The sequence below is a fragment of the Fringilla coelebs genome (genome assembly GCF_963513975.1).
Source record: "Fringilla coelebs genome assembly, chromosome: 15".
Taxonomy (NCBI): domain Eukaryota; kingdom Metazoa; phylum Chordata; class Aves; order Passeriformes; family Fringillidae; genus Fringilla; species Fringilla coelebs.
In genome coordinates, this window is record NC_140041.1 from 13,625,275 (window position 1) to 13,645,365 (window position 20,091).

Sequence of the window (20,091 nt, forward strand, 5' to 3'; positions counted from 1 at the left end):
AAGAAGAAAAATCATGTTCTATATTTGGATTTGTTGGGTGTGCAGGAGAGAAAGGTTTGGGGGAGCTTATAGGTTTGTACAGGAGCTGAAAAGCTTCTGCCTGCTTAGCACTGCAGTGTGTGCAGAAAGGAGAGAGCTGCTCCTGCTCCTGCCAGTGTGAGCCCCAGCACTGCCCCCGTCCCCTGCTGAACTGTTCTGCTGCAAGCTGGACACTGGGCATGGATTTCCCCCAGTTCTACTCAATGCCTTTAGAAATTGCCTTTTAAGCATCTCTTTTCTCATCTGAGAATAAAACTTGCCCTCCTCCCTCTGCAGGAATTTGTAGGAGGTTTATAAATTGGCCAGGAAGGAGAATAATTCAAAATTCTAAAATTTTGACCCTTCAAAATTCTACAAAAATAGATGTAATCACCTTCCTAGAAAAACAATAGTCATGTCAGTGTGCCTGAGTTACAATGGGATATTGTAACCCCTCTGTCTGAGCTGGGACCTGGAACCAAGAATGGGATTTTCACAGCATTTGGGATATGTCACACCTCAAGGTTTAACTTTTGACCAGGGTCTTGCAGGTTCTCCAAGCTTGTTAAAAGGATTTGTGCTACACAGTCCATCCTTTAGCTATTTGCAGCAAATCTGGGCACTGCACATGAGAAAAAGAAAAGCCATAGCAGCAATTCACTGACCCATGAATCAAATTTGATGAGGAGATGCCTCCATTCAGTCCTGACCACTTTTTCCATTTCCACCACACTCCCCAAAGCTCCTGGTGGCTGGGTGTGAGCAGTGAGTAAAGCTGTGCACAGGACAGAACTCAGGTGAACCTGCATTTAATGGGAGTGAGAAGACCCAATGTGGGTGGTTAAACCCTCTGTTTTTCAATATCTTCTGGAATTCAGAGCAGGTAAATGTACCAGTGTAGTCAGATCCATTTCCCATCTTTTTTCTTTTTTTTTTTTTTTTTTGAGGGGGAAGAAAAGACAAGGCATCCATGTGCTTTCTGGAGGCTCAAAAAGCCAGGAGCCAGAGAGAGCTTCCAATCTGGTTGTATTTATCATCTTTCCAGCCTTGACTTTCACAGCACTCCCCAGTTTGAGCTCATTTTTCAGTGTTTGGGGTTGGCTGGCAGGTTTTCAGTTTCCATCAGAGGAGTAAAGGAGGATGATAACCCCCAAGTGCCCAGGAGTGCTCAGAAGAGCCAGGGCAAGCCTGGAGGAGGGAGTGAGACAGCAGTGGAGACAATGAGGAGGGACAGCTGTGCCACAATCCAGCCCTACCTGCTGCTTTTCAGTAATCACCCAACTGGGCTGCTTTTTTCCCCCTCTCTCTCCTTTCTTGCTATTAGGATTTATGGGCAGGAAGGTGCCCAGCTGTGTCTGAGCACAATAAACCTCTCGTGGCTGCTAAAAACCAACCAGAAGCTCTCCCCGCTTGTTAGCAGTAAGGAAGATGGAAGGAAGTGGGAGGAATCCAGAGGGTGAGGTTTTCTAATGCCTCACTCTTCACTGCTGAAGCCAGAGCTATTTATGGTGCAATTATCACCACAGACAGACTCCTTTATCATCCAGCCAATATTCTGGGTGGAAATCCTATTGCAGCCCAGCCACTCCATACATCATCGGGGCTCAGGAGATGGCCAGGTGAAGAGGTTTGCTTGCAGGAAACATATCTGCCAGGCACTGCTGGGCCCTGGCCTCTCTGCTCACCCTCTATTTATGGCCAGGCTGTGTCCTCCTGCCCTCCCAGCAGAGCCCAGTGCAGTAGGAGCAGGTGAGAACAGTGGAGGGTTGTTCAGCACAGCGATGCCAGTGGGAATTCCCATGGGAATCTGCTCCTCTTGGGGGATGATGGAGGGGCTTGACCAGAAACACAAACAGCAATGGGTCTTCTGGACTGAGCATGGCTCAGGGCAGCAGTGGGGGAGAGGGGTGGCAGGGAAGTGGCAGGGTTTGAATCCTCTGTGGTTTCATAGATGAGTCACAAGGGAGGGGAGTGAAGCGCCTTACGCCCTGGCCATGGCTCTGAAGAGCAGTTCCCTGGGGGTCTGTGTGCCCCCGCAGCTCTGGGACCCCCTCCTCACCTCCTGCCTGACCCCACTGCCTGAGTCAGGGCTGCAGGAACCATCCCCCAGGAGCCACCCTGGGTGGGCAGCGCAGCTCCACCAACTTCAGTTTGGATTCTCTTCTTTCTTTTTCCTCTCCCCAGAATTCCTTTTACTCTAGAGAGGAAACTGCACCATTCTCCTTAGGCTGAGCTGGAATCCCTCATGAAGTTTGGCTGCACTTCTCCATGGGGCTAGAGGGTCTTGGAGCAAGCTCACACTCAGCCTGCTCCTGTGGCTGCCTTGGGACCAGACCAGATGAGATTGAGTCACAGATGACACCAGTGAAGCAGGGTTTCCTCTTTAACACTCATCCTGAAAATAACGTGGTGTAGATTCTCTGCTGGCTGAGCATCCCCTTCCCCTCCCCATTCGGAAGATGCATTTTTTTACCCATTTAATTTCTCATATTCACAGACCTTGCCAGGACCTGGGTATATCTGGAAGCCTCTTCCCCTGTGTCACACGTGGGTGGTACTGGGCAGCTGCTGGTGGGAACGAGCAGGAACACACGCAAGGCTGCTGAGTCACAGAGCCTGATTTTCCTGGAGAATTGGACTAAACTCCCACCCACATCACTGTTCCACTGCCAGGGCAGAGCTGGGATGTGCCCTGGTCTCTGCTCCACCATCTCCCCTTTCTCTTTCATAGCACAGAGCTGGTGGTCTATTTATTACAGAATGAGCCTCAATACTTGCAAAGAGTGAAATTCTTGAGGCACAGGAGCTAAAATAACCATCACTCACACTGCCTGTTTACCCTTTAATTGTCACTGACTTCTGCCTTTCCACGTTCATGGTGCTTGAAAGGGGAAGAATAGATCTAGGCAATGTAATTTAATACACCAAACATACCAGCCTAATTGCAATCCCCATAAGCCAGACACACAAAACTCTAAACAAATTCGATTAATTTATTTCAATTTGCACAAGTCTTCCTCTCAGACTGTAATTAATGGAGGGAAACAATTAAGGTAAACACAGCCCAGCTGAGAGAGCTGTCCTTGCTAAAAGTCACATTTTATTTTAATAATGCAGTATTTATATAAGTTCCACACTTTTAACAAGTTTCCCATTTCCTTGATATTTAATCAGTCCTGTAAATATTTTGCCTGGGCTCAAAGGGGTTTGTGAAATCAGGAATCAGCAGGGAGAGCCCAAATCACCAATGGGCACTTGGGATGGATGTGGCTGTGGGCAGAGACTCGGGGGTTAATCCCTCCTCCAGGTGCTCCCAGGGGCTGAGAGGTGGCCCTGGATCAGGTGGTGTGGGAGGGCTGGGAGGCAGCCCCTTGTTGCTGTCCCAAATCCAGAGCTTCTCAATTGCATTGCTGGTGTGAGGGAGCTAAATGGGTGTGGAAAAGCCTTTGGAAAAAGGCTGTCACTGTAAATCAGTTTATTAATGGAGAAAATTACCAACAGTCATGCTAAGGCAGCTCCACCTGATGCATCATCCCAGATCTCCTGCTCCTGCTTGGATCAGGGCTTGGCTTTGCACAGTTCCCACGTGCAGCACAGCCAGGGAATGGCAGTGCAGCACCTCCAAAATGCCACTGCACAGGAGACAGAGGCATTTGTCCAGCTGCCACTTGATCTCTGCCCTGGATCCCCTTCAGGCCTGCCTGGGATCACCCTGCTCTGCTCTGAACACGACAGGGGGGAATTTCACCCCCTCATGCAGCCTGGCCAGAGGAAGGGACAGCACCATCATGAGATCCCAAACATTGTTGTGGTGTGATTTTTGGGGCTGTCCTGTGCAGGGCCAGGTGTTGGACTCAATGTTCCTCGTGGTTCCCTTCTAACTAAGGATATTCAATGTTGCTCCAGGTGAATAGGCAGGGCCCACTCCAACTTCTTCAGCAGTGACTTTGAGTCACTTTTTTTTCATCACTTGTCATTTTCCAGCTTTGAATACATCCCGTGGGTGAGTCTCTTGAAAGAGACAGCACATCTGTCTTCATTGCTTTCCTTTGCTTTTTTTTTTTTTCTTCTGAAAAAGCAGGAACAATACAACCCATCTTTCATTGCACCAACTGGTGTTGCTAAAGGGTGGAAAAAATTAGGTGCTGGTTTTTTTTTCCTTTTTCTTCCCACCTTCATTAACTTTAACATGTACTGTGCTCCTCTTCCATTGCTAGAGAAGAAAATCTTAGCTGGAACAATCTTGTGTTGATTTTCCGTTCTCTCAAGTACCGGCTGGTCTAATTAGTTTGGAAATGCACCATTTGTTAAAGAAAGATGAGGCACAGTCTGACACCTGCTGTATTAATTATTTACCTCTTTATCTAATTGCCTGCCGACGCTGTTAGGTGAGGGAAGTTGTCACCCACGTCTGGATTTGAAGGTGTGGAGCAGGAAGGGAGGAAGTGGTGCTGTGGGAAGGTCACATTTTGGGGTGATGGAAGTGGGGTCAGTGCTAGCAGTGCTTTACACCTCAACTACACTGTGGTACCAAGTGCCACATCCAGTCCTTTTTAAAACACATCTAGGGATGGTGACTCCACCACCTCCCCAAGCAGACCATTCCAGAACTTTATCACTCTTTTCATAAAAAACTTTTTCCTAATATCCAACCTATATTTCCCTTGGTGCAGCTTGAGGCTGTGTCCTCTCCTTCTGTCAGTGGCCTGGAGAAAGAGCCCAGCCCAGCTGAGCAGAGCCACCTTTCAGGAGCTGTGCAGAGTGATAAGGGCACCCCTGAGTCTCCTTTTCTCCAGGCTGAGCACCCCCAGCTCCCCCACGGGTTCCTCACAGGGTTTGTGTTCCAGGCCACTCTCCAGCCTCACTGCCTCCTCTGGATGCACTCCAGCATCTCAAAGTCCTTCCCAGACTGAGGGGCCAGAGCTGGGCACAGCACTCCAGGTGTGCCCTCCCCAGTGCCCAGGGCAGTGTGACCAGTGCAGAGTGACCTCCCTGCTCCTGCTGCCACACCATTCCTGATCCAGGCCAGGAGCCCTTGGCCTCCTTGGCCCCCAGGGCACACTGCTGGCTCTGTTCCCTGGGCTGTCAGCAGTGCCCCCAGGTCCCTTTCTGCCTGGGCACTGGTGACGGGGAGCAGGACACCCACAGATGCCCCAGTGCCTGCTCCAGCCCCCGGAGAGGAAACTGGCAGGGGTGGGGAGAGGAGCCTGCAGCACAGCCCTGGCGTGCCTGGGGAGCTGGAGATGGACTCACAGCGACCTGCACAGGGGCCAAGGCTGGGAGGGAAAAGCCCAGGCAGTGCTGCACATCCCCTGCGCTGTGCCTCCCTCCTCGCCCGCACTCAGCCTGTTCCTGACATCTAGTGGGAGCAGGGCAGCACGGCAGAGGGATGGATCCTCGCCAGCTCAGCTCCTGGGCACACACCTGCACAGGTCAGGCACAAGGCTGGGCTGCCAGAGCCACCAAAGGGGCTGGCACCGGCCACAGCTCACAGCTGGGCTTCAGCAGGGCACAGCTGCTCCTCTGGAGCATTGCCGGGGAGGAATTCAAGGGGTAATTCCTCATGGAGGCAGTGATTAATGGCAGAGCAGGGCTGCTCTGAGGTGTGGGATCTGGTTAGGGTTATCTGCCAGCTCAGCCCACTTGAGCCCTCTCCCTCTCTGCTGCAGCTGTCCCATGCTCCCGAGAAAGGGGCACAGCACAGCTGGGCAGTTCCCTTCTTGTCCTTGCTCTGGATGGCACTTTTGGGAAGCAGAGGGAAGAGGCAAGATGGGAGCAAGAGACAGGTGAGAGCTGTCCCAGCAGGGCATCACCTTCCATCCAGGACCACCCTCTCATTTTAGACCCCACACACATCTCCCTGGATCATCTCTCATCCCCAATGCCAGCTGCCAGAAGCTAACCTGCTCCCAGCTCACAGCCCTCTGCCCGTGGCTGCAAAGGCAGGACAGGGACAGATGCTGGCCACAGCATTTGGGGACATTGCCTCCCGGGTCATGCCCCTCTGGCCAGCATCTCTACTGGACTCTTCTCCCATCCCATCCTTCCCCACAGCCTTTAGCTGCAATGACAGGCAGGAGCTCATTCCTCCTGTCTTGTTTCACACACATTCTGTTAGCAAAACCACCTTTTTTCTTCCCCTTGTTGCCATCTGCCCTTGCTGGACCGTGGTCACTGACCTACCTTGCAGTCTGAAGGCCAGGGTGTGACCTCTCCACGTGTCCTCAAATCTCCCTGGGGATGCTCAAGCACTTTTATTAATGAGCAGCTAAAAGTTAAACACCAGCAACAAAACAACAACAACAACAAAGGTCTTTATTTCAATGACCTGAAAGAAAATATTCCAAGAGCAAAGACAGTAATAAAAACCACAAAGGTGCTCCAAGCAAACTGGAGCAATTTGCACGGATCCCTTCCCAGAGCAGCCAGGCAGAGGTGGCTCTGGGCCCTGGCTCCTCCCCAGTGGGACAGGGGAGCTCCTGCATCCCCCCCATGCCAACCCCTTGCTGGAGGGACCCACAGGGACCTCTCAGCCCCGGGGAAACAGCAGCTCAGGGGACAGGTGAGTGGCTTGGGGTGGGGATGTCACAGGGTGAGCCCACATTGACCCTGGGGAAAAGAAAGGCACTTCCTGAACATCAGTGTCATCCTGCCACCTGCCCTGGGACTGTAGAGCATCCCTCCATCACGTGCCCCAGCCCTGCCAGTCTGACATCCCAGGGATCTGGTGCTCCTGGGCCAGCAGAGTGGCTCAGGGGTGGAGGAGCAGACCCAGCTCTGAGCTGTCCTCAGCTGCCCTGTGCTCACAGAGGTTCCTGGGCAGCCAGCCCTGTCCCTGACTGTTGCTCCAGGGAGGCACTTGGATGGACAGGAGGGACAGGGACTTCTCACTCCTGGAGACAGAAGGACAGGGAAAGGTGGTGGCCCTGAGCAGGGACCTCTCTGGAGCCAGTGTCCCACCCAGGCTCAGCCCAGAAACACCTGCAGTAATGATCAGTGCCCTGATTTTCTCTCCCACACACATCCAACAGCTCTCTGAGGGGTTGTGGTGCCTTTGAGAAACGCAGGGATAAAATTCCAAAATCAATGTTAATCCAACCAGGTGGATGTCAATCCTACAATTGAACCCAAAGCCACTGAAATTATGGATGAAAGACAAAAATCCCCAATCTTCAGGATCTCCATGGAGGCCTGGTCTATCCAGAGAGTCTTTGCCCTGTGTCTAGAGACAAGCAGCAGCCAAGCACTCGCTCCCCTGACATGTGGCTCCTGGCCTGGGTCACTGATCCTGCCCCCTCCCTGCCTCTCCAGAGATTTGGATTCCTTTGACTTCACTGTGCTCTTTTGGGGGATCCTGAACTATTCTGGGTCCCAAGTGCAAGGGTCCAGCCTCGGCTGAGATCCTAATTTTCTCCTGAGGAAGCAGAAAGTTCACAACAAACACAGAACAGGGGGAAATTGCATTAGTCAAGGAACAGAAAGTCTCACAACAAAACTTCCACACTTAACTCCCTTGTGCTATCAGCTCCTCTCAGCTCCCAGGTCCAACCCTGTAACCTGAACCCAGCCAGGGTCGGGAACAGCAGCCTTTGGGTAGGGGGAAGCACCAAAGCTGACAGAATTCCCCATCCCACGGCAATTCCAAGCACTGGAGCCAGCAGGGAGGGGAGTGGCTGGCAGTGTCCCCGGGAAGGGTCTGGCCAGCAAACAGCACAGCACCGAGCAGAGCAGTGGGAAGGGGGTGTCTGGACCTGAGAGCATTCAAAGAGAACCATCTCCTCACCATGAGGCCATGGAGGTGGTTGGGAGCAAGACCACGAGTTTGAGATTGTTTAATTTAACCTTTCTTCTTGTTCAAACACAAAGCTGTAAGCAGTGGCAGAGCTGTCAGCGTCCTCCAAAGGAAGCCTTTGGAATTTCTCTGCTTCCCCAGTGCCACCTCTCCCCTGCCTCTAAATTTCCTGTGTGAATGAGGATCATCTACCAAGACCCCTAAGCTGTCCTTCAAAGTGGAAGAACCCAAACTGAGACAATCCCTGCACCCAGTCCTCCCACTGAGGAGAATCCTCCTCAGTGCAGAAGCCGCTCAGCAATAGATTTTGGCTTTGGAGACACAGCCCAGCTCTGCAGCCCAGTATCCCTTAGGTGGCACAGCACAGCAGCAGTGGCACCAAGCAGCTCCAGAGGTGGCACGGACGGCACAGTGTCGCTGCCAGCTGGGCAGAGCACCCAGCTCATCACTGAGGTCACTTTTTGGGGGGATGGAGGGGGGGCTCAAACCACACTCAGACCACGGAGGAACACACAGAGGAAGCCGAGGGTGGAGGCGAGTCCGAGGCGGGGCAGGGCGGCTCAGAGGCGGCGGCGGGGGCTGCGCTCGGGCAGGAGGTGGCGCGGCGGGGGCTGCTGCAGCAGCGCCGTCAGGATGCGCTGCAGCTGCGACAGGCGCGCCCGCAGCGACGTGCAGGAGAACAGGCTCAGCTGGTAGGACGGGTCCAGGGGCAGGATGGAGATGAGCCACCAGCACCACGTCGGGCCATCTGCCGAAGCCTGGAGAGGAGAGAGGGAGAGGCCCCGAGGTCAGGAGCTGCGAGGTGGATGCAAGGGTGGCCTCCAGGCAGCATCGCTGGTGGCAAAGAGTTGCTCTTGTCAGGATAGCAACGCCAGCTTTGGCCAAGGTACTCATCTGAACAGCCCTTCTGCTGTCCAAGCTCAAAACTGCTGGACAAACAAATTCAATTTCCAGACAAGCATTCCCCAGGGAGCCTCCTGGCTCATCTGCATCTGCATCCCATCTCATCTGTAACTGGTATAAAGTCTATCCTAAGGAGACAATGAAATATCTTGTGCATTTCCTTGTTTCAGTCGGTGCTTTTTGCAAACACAGGCCAGATCCTGCATGGCCAATGTTTTTGGGATATTGGCCATCACTTGAAGAGGTGAGGCGCAAGCCAGGCAGGCACAGCTGTTGGGCACTGCTTTTGTAAAGTGGCTTTTCTACAACCTGTTTAGTGCATCCCTTCCCTCTGGGCATTACCTGGATGTCCTCTTCCTTCTCTGGCAGAGGTCCATGCTGCATCAGAATGTGCCTGGAGGTGAGGTCCCCGTGCTCACAGAACCGCTGGGCCAGGCGATAGGTGCTCTCATGCAGGCACTGCAGCTCCTGCAGCTCCTCCCCGGACACCTGAACGGAGCCAAGAGGGACACAGGTGTCCGTGGGGAGGATCTGTCCCACTGCAGCCCAGGGTTCTGCCCAGCCCTGCCCTCACCTTCCTGTCCTCCAGGTACTCGATGTCAGCGGTGTGGTAGCCGTCCCTGTGGCCACGGCTCAGCACGCGGAACCGCTGCCGGCCGATGGTGTCCACCAAGGACCTGCCGTCGGCCAGCAGCTCCACCTGACGGATCTCCAGCAGGCAGCCGTAGTCAGCAAAGCTGCAGGGACACAGGGACGGGAAACAGGGGCTGAGCTGGGGTAACGGGTGGCAAGAGAGCTGCTTGTCCTAAAGGTACCGTCTCCAAAAGGCCCAGGAACAAGATGTCAGGGCAGGGGCAAATTCAGAGATTGAATCAAGTCTCCTCCCAGTGCTCACTAAGAGGAGCTGGAGGTCACAGCCAGAGAACCACGGAGCTCAGAGACATCCTGAGTCAGAAACCGTTCCAAGGATTGGATTTGACAGCTACCACTGGCTCTGTCCAGCTCCAGTGCTGGCCTCATTCCTTGATCCCATTTCACTCTGCACTGTAGGGAACACACCACCTCCCTGCTGATCTTATCTGTGAGATGGCACTGATAGGAAATCTTTCAGAGCTGCTCAGTATTTTAGACATTTGGGGCTGGAGCAGAGGGAGGCAAACCAGCTGGGGCAGGGGGCAGCTTGCCCAGGAGCTCACCTTTTCCCATTCTCATATATGCACATGCCAAATCTCCTGGTGCCGCTCTCCTGGCACCGCCGGATCATCAGGCGGTACCGAGGCTCGAAGACGTGCAGAGGGCAGGGGATGCCAGGGAAGGACATGGTGCACACAAAGATGGGGATGTTCTTGGTCAGGCTGAGGGACAGAAGGAGAAACCACTGTGACGCCTCCCCGAGCAAATCCCATCCCTGCATCAGCTGCTCCCCCAAACCAGGTGTGTCCTGGAAGTGATGCTCCAGCACAGAGCAACACTGAAGTTCCACTTGGCTCAACAAGAGACCAAGGACAGATTCTGCCCACAAAACAGCTCCTTGCAAAGATGGTCCCCTCACCCCCAGGTGCCTCACGGGGCATGTCCACACCCACACAGCACAGCTGCAATGGGGTCCTGGAGGTGGGAAAGTCATCACTTGAACAGAACCAAGCTCAGCAGTGGTATGGGGTGTGGACATCCCTCTCAGAGCCCCTTCCAGCCCCCATGTGCACACACACACACACACACAGAGCAGTCCCTGCTTACTTGGAGAGCTCTGCCATCTCTGCCCGGTGCAGCTCGCGGCGCTCAGCCAGCTGTGTGGGGAAGGTGGCCAGCATGATGTCCTGCAGCAGCACTGTGGGGCTGTACCTCCCAGCCTTCAGGTACTGAAAGGAATTAGACCCCAAAATAGGTTGGAGAAGAGCAGGGAGGAAGCCCTGAGGACCGGCCAGACTCTGAATCATGCTCACTTTTATTGGAACTGAAGGTAATTTTAGATCAGAAAAAGTCAAGGATAAAACCTTTTGGGGCATGTTGAGCCATTGAGCAGGATGGGATGTCAGCTCCACCGAGACCTCCAGACACAGCTCAGAGCCAGGGCCCGTCCAGCACAGCGTCCTGTCTCTGACAGTGATGCAGTCCTTGTATGACAACCTAATTTCCCTGATGGTCTCATCCGAATCCCTTTTCATTAAAGATTAAATCAAATCTCCAGGCTAGCAGGTTTTCCATCCATTTCCATTTTTTAAAGTCATTAGCATTTGCTTCTCTCTCTCTCTCTCTCTCCCCTCTCCTGTTTACAATCTCACTAAATCACTGTGGCATCTTGTGGAAATGAATCTCTTGGTCTTAATTATCAACTGTCTGGTCATTCCCATGCGAGTGGAGCTGACACCGCCGTGCCAGGGAGCTGCTGAAGCAAGAGCACTGCACCTCCCCAGCCCAGCCCTGGGCAGGCAGCCAGCAGCTGGAGCTGGTTCCCAGCTGTCCCCTGGGCTCCATCCCGTGGCACTGGTGCCCTCACCTCTCTCAGGCTCTGTTTGCAGAGGGGGCAGTTGGGCCGGTGGTCCAGGCAGCGCTCCAGGCACTCCTTGCAGAAGGTGTGACCACAGGGCGTCGTCACCGGCTCGAAGAACATCCTGCAAAGGGTGATCAGAGCCAATGGATTGCAGGGAGCAACAAAGGGAAAGGAGCACAGATAAGTCTGGCAGAGAGAGACTTTAATTAGCCCCTTAATTAGAAAGTCTGGGCTCAGACTGCTGGGCTTGCACAATGATGTAAGATGAGAACTGTTCCAGGCCTGAGCTCTGCTCCCCCTCTCTGCAGGGTCTCCATGGAGTCCCAGCAAACCCCATCCATACATACATGGCACTCCTTGGTCCTGCCAGGTCTGTGGTTGCCCAGACACCCACCAAAGGGCAGTGACAGGAAAGTTCCTCCTTCTCCCTGCTCCAGGAGCAGAGCCAGCAGCAAGTGCTCAAGTTGCTTACAGGTAGCTCCACGGTCAGAAATTAAATTAATGTCTTGAGAAAGCCCTGACGCCTCCTAAACACTGTTTTCTTCTTTCAGAAGAGACCCAAATTCACATAATTCAGATCAGATGCAGCCTCAATCTCTCTTCCCCATGCACAGACCTGAAAAAAGCTGCCAGAAGGACCCTGACCAACTTGCATGTCTGGCAGTGCAACACCTACCCAGCTCTCTGCCAGCAGCCACTTGCACAACTGCTCTGTGTCCTGGGACACACCAGGAATAACAGCCTGGTTTCAGCATGCCCTGTGGCAGTGCAACACCAGCTCTGAGCCAGCAGACAAACACAGGCTCTGTCCCATTCCCTTTTCCACCTGCACCAGGCAAAGAGCTCCGAAATGCTCCCCTCCAGGTCTGCAATATCCCCATCAGGGAGGGAACTTCCCTGTGCAACACCTTCCTGTCCCAACCTGCAGGTACAAAGGGCACCACTGCTTTTGGTCTTTGACCCCACTGAACATCCCCAGCTCCACATCTCTGTCCTGAGGGATACAGCCCCAGTGATGCTGCACCCTGAGACAGGGTGATCTGAGCTCCTGCAGCCTAGCAGGGTGTGCCATGGCCCTGCCTTCCCCTCTTGTCTGCACCAAAACCTGCATCTCAGCAGTTCTCAGGACTGAGCTTGCTATTATGTGCTGAAAGATGCCCACCTGTAAAGGAAACCCAGCAGGTGCAAATTCTTCATCCTAAAAGCTCTCCTGCAGGAGAACTCACCGTATGCAGAGGGAGCACTCCAAGTCAGATATGCTCAGTGACTCCCCAAGGCATGGCTGGGTGCACTTTGCTGCTGCTGTCTCCTCCTTGTTATCTAGCAGTAAAAGAGAAGACAATCCCCCATTTCAATGTAGGAAATTAATCTTTGCTTTCTGACCTCGTTCTGAGGCATAACTGCCCCACAAAGTGCTTTGAAAGTGTCAAAGAAGAACAAGACCACTAGGAAATCCAACACAAACCCCTCTGTTAACCCATCTGTGTCCATCCATAGCTGGTCTTATGGTACTTGGTAGGGGAAGGTGGTATCACCTCCTTTTGCAGGCAGGGAAACTGAGGCACTGGGCAGTGAAAGCTCCAGGATGGAAGTCTCTGTAGACCTGCCATGAGCCATCACTGCTTTATGCAAACCCAGGTGCATGGCAGCCACCTGGCTGGACACTGATGGCAAGTTAATGCTGATGGAGGTGCTGCTTCCCCAGCTCATGGCATGTCCTGTCCCCCACACGGAAACTCAATCTAAACCAAAACCCATCTAAACACATGGGAACCACAGAAAGCCTCTCCCTGACTCCACACAGGGAACAAGTGATGCCTGGCTTTAGCAAGAACCTGTCACCAAGCTGAAGGCAAAAGTTTGGTGTAAGTTCACCTGCTCACACAGGAAGATCAGGGGGATCCTCCCCACGTGCATGAGAAGCAGTGAGTGTCCCAGCCAGAGCTGCCCCATCACGTGCCCCTGGGATATTTGTTTGTTGAGCTGGACACAGTGCAAACACCACATTTTCAGTGCCAGAATGGATTTCAAACAAGCATTTTGCATGACACAATATTGTGGTACCTCTGATGACACTCACCCAACAGGCACTGGCCCCGACTCTCTGCCGATGGCTCCAGCTCTGGCTGCTGTCCCCGCTGGGGAAGGGCGGCTCTGTCCTGGCTGTGCTCACACCCAGCACCCCCTCGGCCATCTGCCAGCTCTCCCTCCTGATCCTAGGCACAGCAAGATGAAATTGAGCCCAAACCCTCTTCTCCCTCTGAATGCACAGCCCCACCTGTCCCACCAAGCCCGATGGCAGCAGGAGGATTTCTGGTGTGTCACTGTACATGAACAGCTTCCATCTGCAGGACAGCAGGACAGTGGCCTTCAGACATTGCTGCCCACCACATGGTTAAAACATGGTTCACCCTGTCCAGACTACCAGCTGCTATTTGGGTGTGTCTGAGCCCATCTTCTGAATTCCCTCCTCTCTCCAAGCCTGCTAAATTTGTTTATAGAAGGCAAAGAGGAAAATAAAAGCTTCCTTAGCAGCTGCTAATGGTCTGAACTATTCTCAAGTGTATCTTTTAGATGAAAAAATTTGAAACTCACTTTTTGTTTCCTTTTTTTCCCCCTGTACATAGTGAGATGAATAGAGAGAAAGTCTCCTCTGTTTCCTGACTCCCCACAGCATCAGCCCTGATGACACCTGCTCTCCCACCCTCCACCAGCTGCAGATTCTCATCCCAGCACACAACCAGGTAAGCACAGCTACGTGTCCTGCACAACCTCCCCTTATCACACCTCCTTTCCCATCACTGGGCAACTGGAATGTCCCAGAGGGACACGAAATCTCCTTGCAGACTCAGATATTGCAGGCTCTTACCTGAGTTTGTGTGGAGGATGGGAGCACTGGGCTCCCTCCATCGACCTGGGAACCAGCTGAGCTCAGGTGAGCATCACCCAGGTGTGCAGCCATGCATGGCTGAGGAGCATCAGCTTCCATGATGATCTGCAAGGACAAAGCAAGGGCTGGGGGATGCTAGGAGGAAAAAGCAAGGAGGTGGAGGGCTGCCAGGCTCCCTCTTTTTCCCCAAAGCACCCTTCTGCTCACTGCAGGAGGTGTCTGTGCTGGCTGAGCCTTCTGTGGAGTCCTTCAGAGGACAAGGACACCTCCCTGTGTGATGTGAGAGCAGAGGGACATGGCAGAGCCCACACACCTTCTCCATCTCTCTCCGAGCCAGCTGGAAATGGGGACTGAGTGTCAGGCAGTGTTCCCATGCCAGCAGGGCTTCAGCTCTCTGCCCCATCTCCAGGAGCACCTTCCCTTTCCTGAAGAAGGCCTGCAAAGCAGAAAAAGCATGTGGTGACTATGAGACAGTGACCAGCTGAGCATGTGTCCCTTCAGCTCCCATGCCAGCCCCAGGGGAATGTCCCTTTGCCTCCTGCCTGCCCCCATCCCAAAGCACCTGGACACGTCACTGCCCCCCTGATCAGATCTGCCTAAAAACCCCCAGGGCTCTCCAAAGTGCAGCAGCTGCAAAAGCCAAGCCTAGGGAGAGTTGGAGAAGGAGTGAAGGATGGACACAGTGCCAGAGCTCTCCTGTGAGAGCAACACAGCACCTGCCACCTTGATTAGCAACCCAGCGGCTCTGCAAAGTGCATTTCTGAGCAGGATGAGCCCAATGCAGAATGGAGGAGAGGGGAAGCTGCTCCTGTGCAGTCCTTGACTCACCTCGTGCTGTCCAGGCTCAGCCCTGCACACAGCTTCCAGGTCCTCCAGTGCCTGTGGGTACTGCCCCAGGGCCACCAGGGCCTCTGCCCGGCACAGCCGCAGGGAGCTGCTCTCCAGGGCTGCAGAGAGAACGTGTGACATGAGCCCTGGTGGGGCTGGACCAGCCTGGGGACAGCCCACCACAGTGGGACAGTCCCTGTGCCACTGCCTCACAGAGAGCACAGCCTGCAGTGCCCCTCATCAGCAGGCACTGCCTTTGTAAGCCTCTGCAAGGAAGAAGGTGTTCCCCCTAAATACCCAGTTTTAAATTGTTTGAGGCTCTTCCCTTTGTTTTTATCCCCCATCTTCCCTAAAACACCCTCAGCCAACACCCTCACCACTGCCCCAGGGCTCAGCCATGCTGGGATCTGGGCTTTCATCCATCTTTTTGGGATGTAGCAAAAAAAGCTCTACCATACACGTAGAGGGCTGTGGCCACAGCAGGCTCTGTGATGTGACTCACCCAGCAGAGCCACAATAACATGTTACCAAACAGGACTGCAGTGCTGGATACCTGAATTCCCAGACCCACCTGGCTGTCTCTGCTCTCCAGGGCAGATGAGGAGCCAAAGGGGTGTAAGAATCTGCCTGCACCCCATGACCTGGGGTTCCCACGCATGACAAAAGGCTGAGATTTCCCAAAAAAGAGGAAAAGAACTGAGAATCCAGCTCCTTGTCAGCAAGATGTCACTGATGGGACATTAGGGTGCTGGGGGGGCACAGGTCCCACAGACATTGCTAGTCATGACATCAAGCATTACAAGCTCCTGCATTTTCCTAAAAAACTGCAGTGAGATCCTCTTTTTTCCTGCCTTGGAAAACCACATAATGACCAGCACAGCCAGTGGCAGAATTGGGTTGGGAGATGTTGGGGAAGGCGAGGAAGCAGCACCCCAAGAGCCCACACTCATGGAGTATCCAGGTGTGGTAATGTTTGTGGGTTTGGAAATGCAGAGATGCCCAGACCCACCCCATTATATCACAGCTCATGGAGGTGACCTACATCCAGAGCAGTGCTGGTATTCCAGCTCAAATAACAGGTCTGTGCACCCAGCCCTCCATCCCCCAGCTCTGAGCATCAGCTCAAAGCTGCTGAGGGTTGAAGTTGGGGACTTGTGGCTTCCTGGTGCATCTGGGGAGGCCTGCAGGGTCATGCAGGACACTGGCTCCCAGTTCCCTGTGGGATGAAGGCAGCTCCAGCACAGGTAACTCGTGGTGACCCTGCAGGATGCTGGCACTGAGGCCAGCCTTGTATCATAAATCAGGCACCATTTGCAGGCACTGCTGCTGCATTGGCAAATGTGGTGTGAGTAACATCACCTTGCTGAAGGGCCAGGAGCTCTTCCAGGGGCAAGTTGGGTCACTGGACCTGGCTGGCAGCTGATCAGCAATCAGCAGGAAGCATCACTGTTGGTGATGTCTGTCCTGCACTTCCAAAGCCAGCAGCATTTCCTCCCGGCCCGGTTCAAACACGGTGCTGAGGCAGCTCTGCCAGCAAACTGCAGGTCAGGACTGGCAGCTCCATGAGAGCCGGGTGCAGGAAGCATCTGCCCTTCCCCTGCCTGCCTCTGCTGTCACCCTGCCCAGGCACCCACCACTTCTTATCAGAGGAGCAAACTCTGCCATGGCTTTTGCCTCCTTGTCCTCAGCATGGAGCACAGAGAGACTTTGCTCCCTGCCTGGTGTCACCCTAAGCCAGAGAGCAGCAGAGCCAGGCACAGCCACTCCTGCAGCAAAAGCTGCACTGGCCATGCTGAGCTGTGCAGCACAGCATGCTCCCTGGGAGCTTGTTTTCCTTTATAATACTGGCCAAGACCTTAGGGCTCGAGTGAGGAAACATGGGAATTTGCTGCTCAGTACCCCATCCCACAAGCACCCATCCAGAGATGAAAAATCACAGCCCATAATGAGGTAGGGATGAACAAATAGGTACAAAGTCTAGAGGCTTATTTTCCATGTGGGCAAACCCATTCAAACATTTGCACAGCAATAAAGCAACTGATTTGGCAAAAAAAAAAAAACCACCAAAAAAACCCCAAACACCCCAGATGTGTAAAACAGGGCAATGAATTCTGCATTTCTCTGCTGCTGCAGCTATTTTTGATCTATGATATCATTACACACCAGGGCCATCAGCCAGCTGGCAGCCTCAGAGGCTCACCAGCCTCCACGCTCCAGGCATGTCAGAGGGCCTCCTGTGCTACACATTACACTGCATTTTTCTGATGTTCACTCAGAAAGAATGAAGATAAAAAGTTGACAGTTTATTTCCACCCAAGCAAAGCGAGCAGCTCTACAGGCTGGGCTGAGCAGGGCACTGCAAACTGACCTATCACACCACAAATAAACCAGCCCCATGGGTCAAACATTTATCAGTGGTTCTGTTCCAAAGTGAAAGGCAGCCCGTAAAAAAAGTGTGCAGCTGAAAGCTGGCTGCAGGAGCTGGAAAACACATCCTGAAAGCACCACCCACGTGGCTGAGCCTGGCAGCCCCAGCAAGCAAAGGTTCACTGGAGCTGAGGCTGTGACTGCAATTTCCTTGTTGCCCTCAGCCAGACTTTCCTGTCTTTCGGGGAACAGAACGTGCAGGGAAGAGTGAGGACAGAGTTTGCAATGTTTCCTCTTTATGCTAGCATAGGATTTTAAAAGCAAAGTGTAACTGTACACCCCAACCAGGCAAAAGCCTGGCAAATGAGTACCGGGGGAGTGTGCATGTGCCTTTACTGTGAAGGAGGGTGTGCAGGCAGAGACGGATGCCTCTGGAGGTTGCATAAAAGGACCTGTTTTCTGCTGCCAACACCAGGATCGACCGGTCCGCTCAGCCCTTCGTTTCCAGGCTTACCCTGGAGCTCTGGCACTTGTCTCGCAGCAGGCGATGAATAAGAGCCTTCGCTGCGGGAGGAGAGCTCAGTGCTGTCATAGAAACGCCGCGAAGAAGAGAAATTCTGCCTCTGTCGCCCCAACCCCCTGCTCCAGACGCATTGTATAACCCCTTTTATTTACTTTCCAAGAAATCCACTTACAGCTACACATTAAAGCAGCTCAAACCCCACCTCCCCCCCCGGGCCCGATCCTGGCCCTGCAGGCAAATGTCTGGCCAGAGCCGGCTGCAGAAGGGGCCGGGCCGGGCGCTGACCTGCACGATGGGGCTGGCACAGGAGCTCTGCCAAGGCTGCGTCCTCGCCAGGCTCTGGGGGAGAGGACGTGTCCATCCCCGACTGGACGAGTCCCAGCCGCTTTACATAATGGTCACCCCCTGGGCAGAGCTCTCTCTCTCTGACCCTGAAATCCTGCCGGGCTGCAAGGTGTGAGTGTCGGCTGCTCGTCCCTCTCCAGGAGCACGTGGCCGATGGGACACCGGCGGCGCCGCCCGGGCAGGGGACGAGCAGCGCGGTTTGTCGGGCAGCCCACGGCCCCCAGCACCTCGGCACATCCACGGATATGGAAGAAATGCCCAGCATTCTCCCTTCCCATCCCCATCCCCACCAGCCCTGCCTTACAGCACTTCCAGCTTCCCACGTCTTCCCGCTCTGGACCGTGCAGGCTTGGAGCGCACTGAGCCGCGGGGACACGGTGACCTACATTGTCACCCACACCGGTACTCGCCTGCTGCGACAGCCCAGCCCGTGCATCCCCGTCTCTCGGGCTGGCCTCTCGCACCCCGCAGCCCACCATCCGCACTGCCAGCCCCCGAGCCCGGTGGTCCTTACCCAGCTCGACCCCTCTCTGCGCCATCCTCAGCGCCTCCCGCGCGTCCCCGCGGGCCAGGCGGTCGCGGACGCGCTCCGCCAGCCCGGCCAGCCGCCGCTCCCGCGGCACGCATCGCTCCAGGATCCCGCACAGCACCACGCTGCACCTCGCCGCCCCGATGCCCAGCAGCTCCAGCCGCTCCTGGCACAGCGGGCAGCGGGACGGCCCGGCCCCGCCGAGGCACGGCTTGCAGAAGGAGTGACCGCAGGACGCGGTCACCGGCTCCCAGAGGAGCAGGCGGCAGCAGGGGCAGCGCAGCAGGTCCAGCCCGAGGGGCTGCCCGGAGGGGCTCTCCCCGGGCGGAGGGCAGCTCGGGCCGGAGGGGCCGCTCATGGCGGCGCTCGGGGGAGCTGTCCTCCCTAAAGCCGGCGGTGCCCGCACGCCCCGGCCGCCGCCGCGCCCCCGCGCATCGCCCCGCTCCGCCCCGCGCCGCTCCCGGCCCGGCGGAGGCTGCGGCTGCCGGCCCGGCCCGGCCCGGCCCGCCGGAGGGACCCGGGGCAGGCGCCGGTGGCGGGGCTGCCCGGGCCACCATTGGCCGCCGCCGGCCGCGCCGCCCCGCCCCGGCCGCGTTTCGTAACGGAGCCCGCGGTACCGGGGGCGCCCGGCGGGCGAGGGGCGCGGGCAGCGGGAGCCGGGCCCGGCGGGGTTGGTGTGCGGGCGGATACCGACCCCCCGACCCGGGGTGCTGGGGGGCTCCGCTGCCCATCCCCGGCAGTCGGGGATGCTGGGGGGCCCCGGAGCCGCCGGGGTGCGGGAACGAGCACCGGCTCTGGAGCCGTGAGCCGGGCGGGGAGAGCTCTGCATCAGATGGGCACCGGGGCGCAGGGGATCTGGGGTACCCCGAAACAGGACCAAGGTGCAGAGTGCTGGGGGTGTTTCGGGGTGCCCTAAAGTGGGGCTAGGGCAATTTGGAGCCAGCCACGGTGCGGGCTGCCTGGGGTATCCGGGGGGCTGTGGAGCGGGGCTGGGGCACAAGTCCTGGGGACACAGGGTGCTCTGTGATGGGGACAGGAGGGTGGGATGCTCCAGAGTCCTGGCACAGGATACCTGGGGTCCCTGAGGTGTCTGAGGCTCTCCAGAGTGGGAGTGGGGTGCCGGCTGTTGTGGTGCTCCAGAGCTGGTGAGGCTGGGTTGCACCCGATGCCTCTTTGCATTACCCTCCATGGAAACCCATCCTGTCTGGGGGCAAAGGGGCACTCCTCCAACCACATCTCTCTCTCAGATGCTCTGCTTATCCAGAACCGAATGAATTCAGACCCTGTATGTGGACAATCCCCTTCCCACTCACAGACCCCCCAGGATGGACCCAGTGTCGCAAGGGAGATGCATCCCCTCACCCCACAGTCATACAGCAAAAAAACAGCAGCTCTTGCACAG

The 20,091-nt window shown here is 55.2% G+C and overlaps 1 protein-coding gene across 1 annotated transcript; it reads right to left on the reverse strand.

Moving 5' to 3' along the window:
* Window positions 1–6,426: 6,426 nt before the first annotated feature.
* Window positions 6,427–19,125, reverse strand: LOC311159525 (LON peptidase N-terminal domain and RING finger protein 1-like). Its single transcript, XM_084215649.1, has 12 exons — window positions 18,675–19,125; window positions 14,926–15,044; window positions 14,411–14,533; window positions 14,077–14,202; window positions 13,288–13,423; window positions 12,434–12,527; window positions 11,214–11,328; window positions 10,454–10,575; window positions 9,910–10,068; window positions 9,288–9,450; window positions 9,056–9,202; window positions 6,427–8,568 (listed from the first exon to the last, which is right to left on the reverse strand). Exons 1-12 carry the CDS (start codon window positions 19,045–19,047, stop codon window positions 8,371–8,373), a joined length of 1,875 nt encoding a protein of 624 aa, XP_084071775.1. The 5' UTR covers window positions 19,048–19,125; the 3' UTR covers window positions 6,427–8,370.
* Window positions 19,126–20,091: the final 966 nt, after the last annotated feature.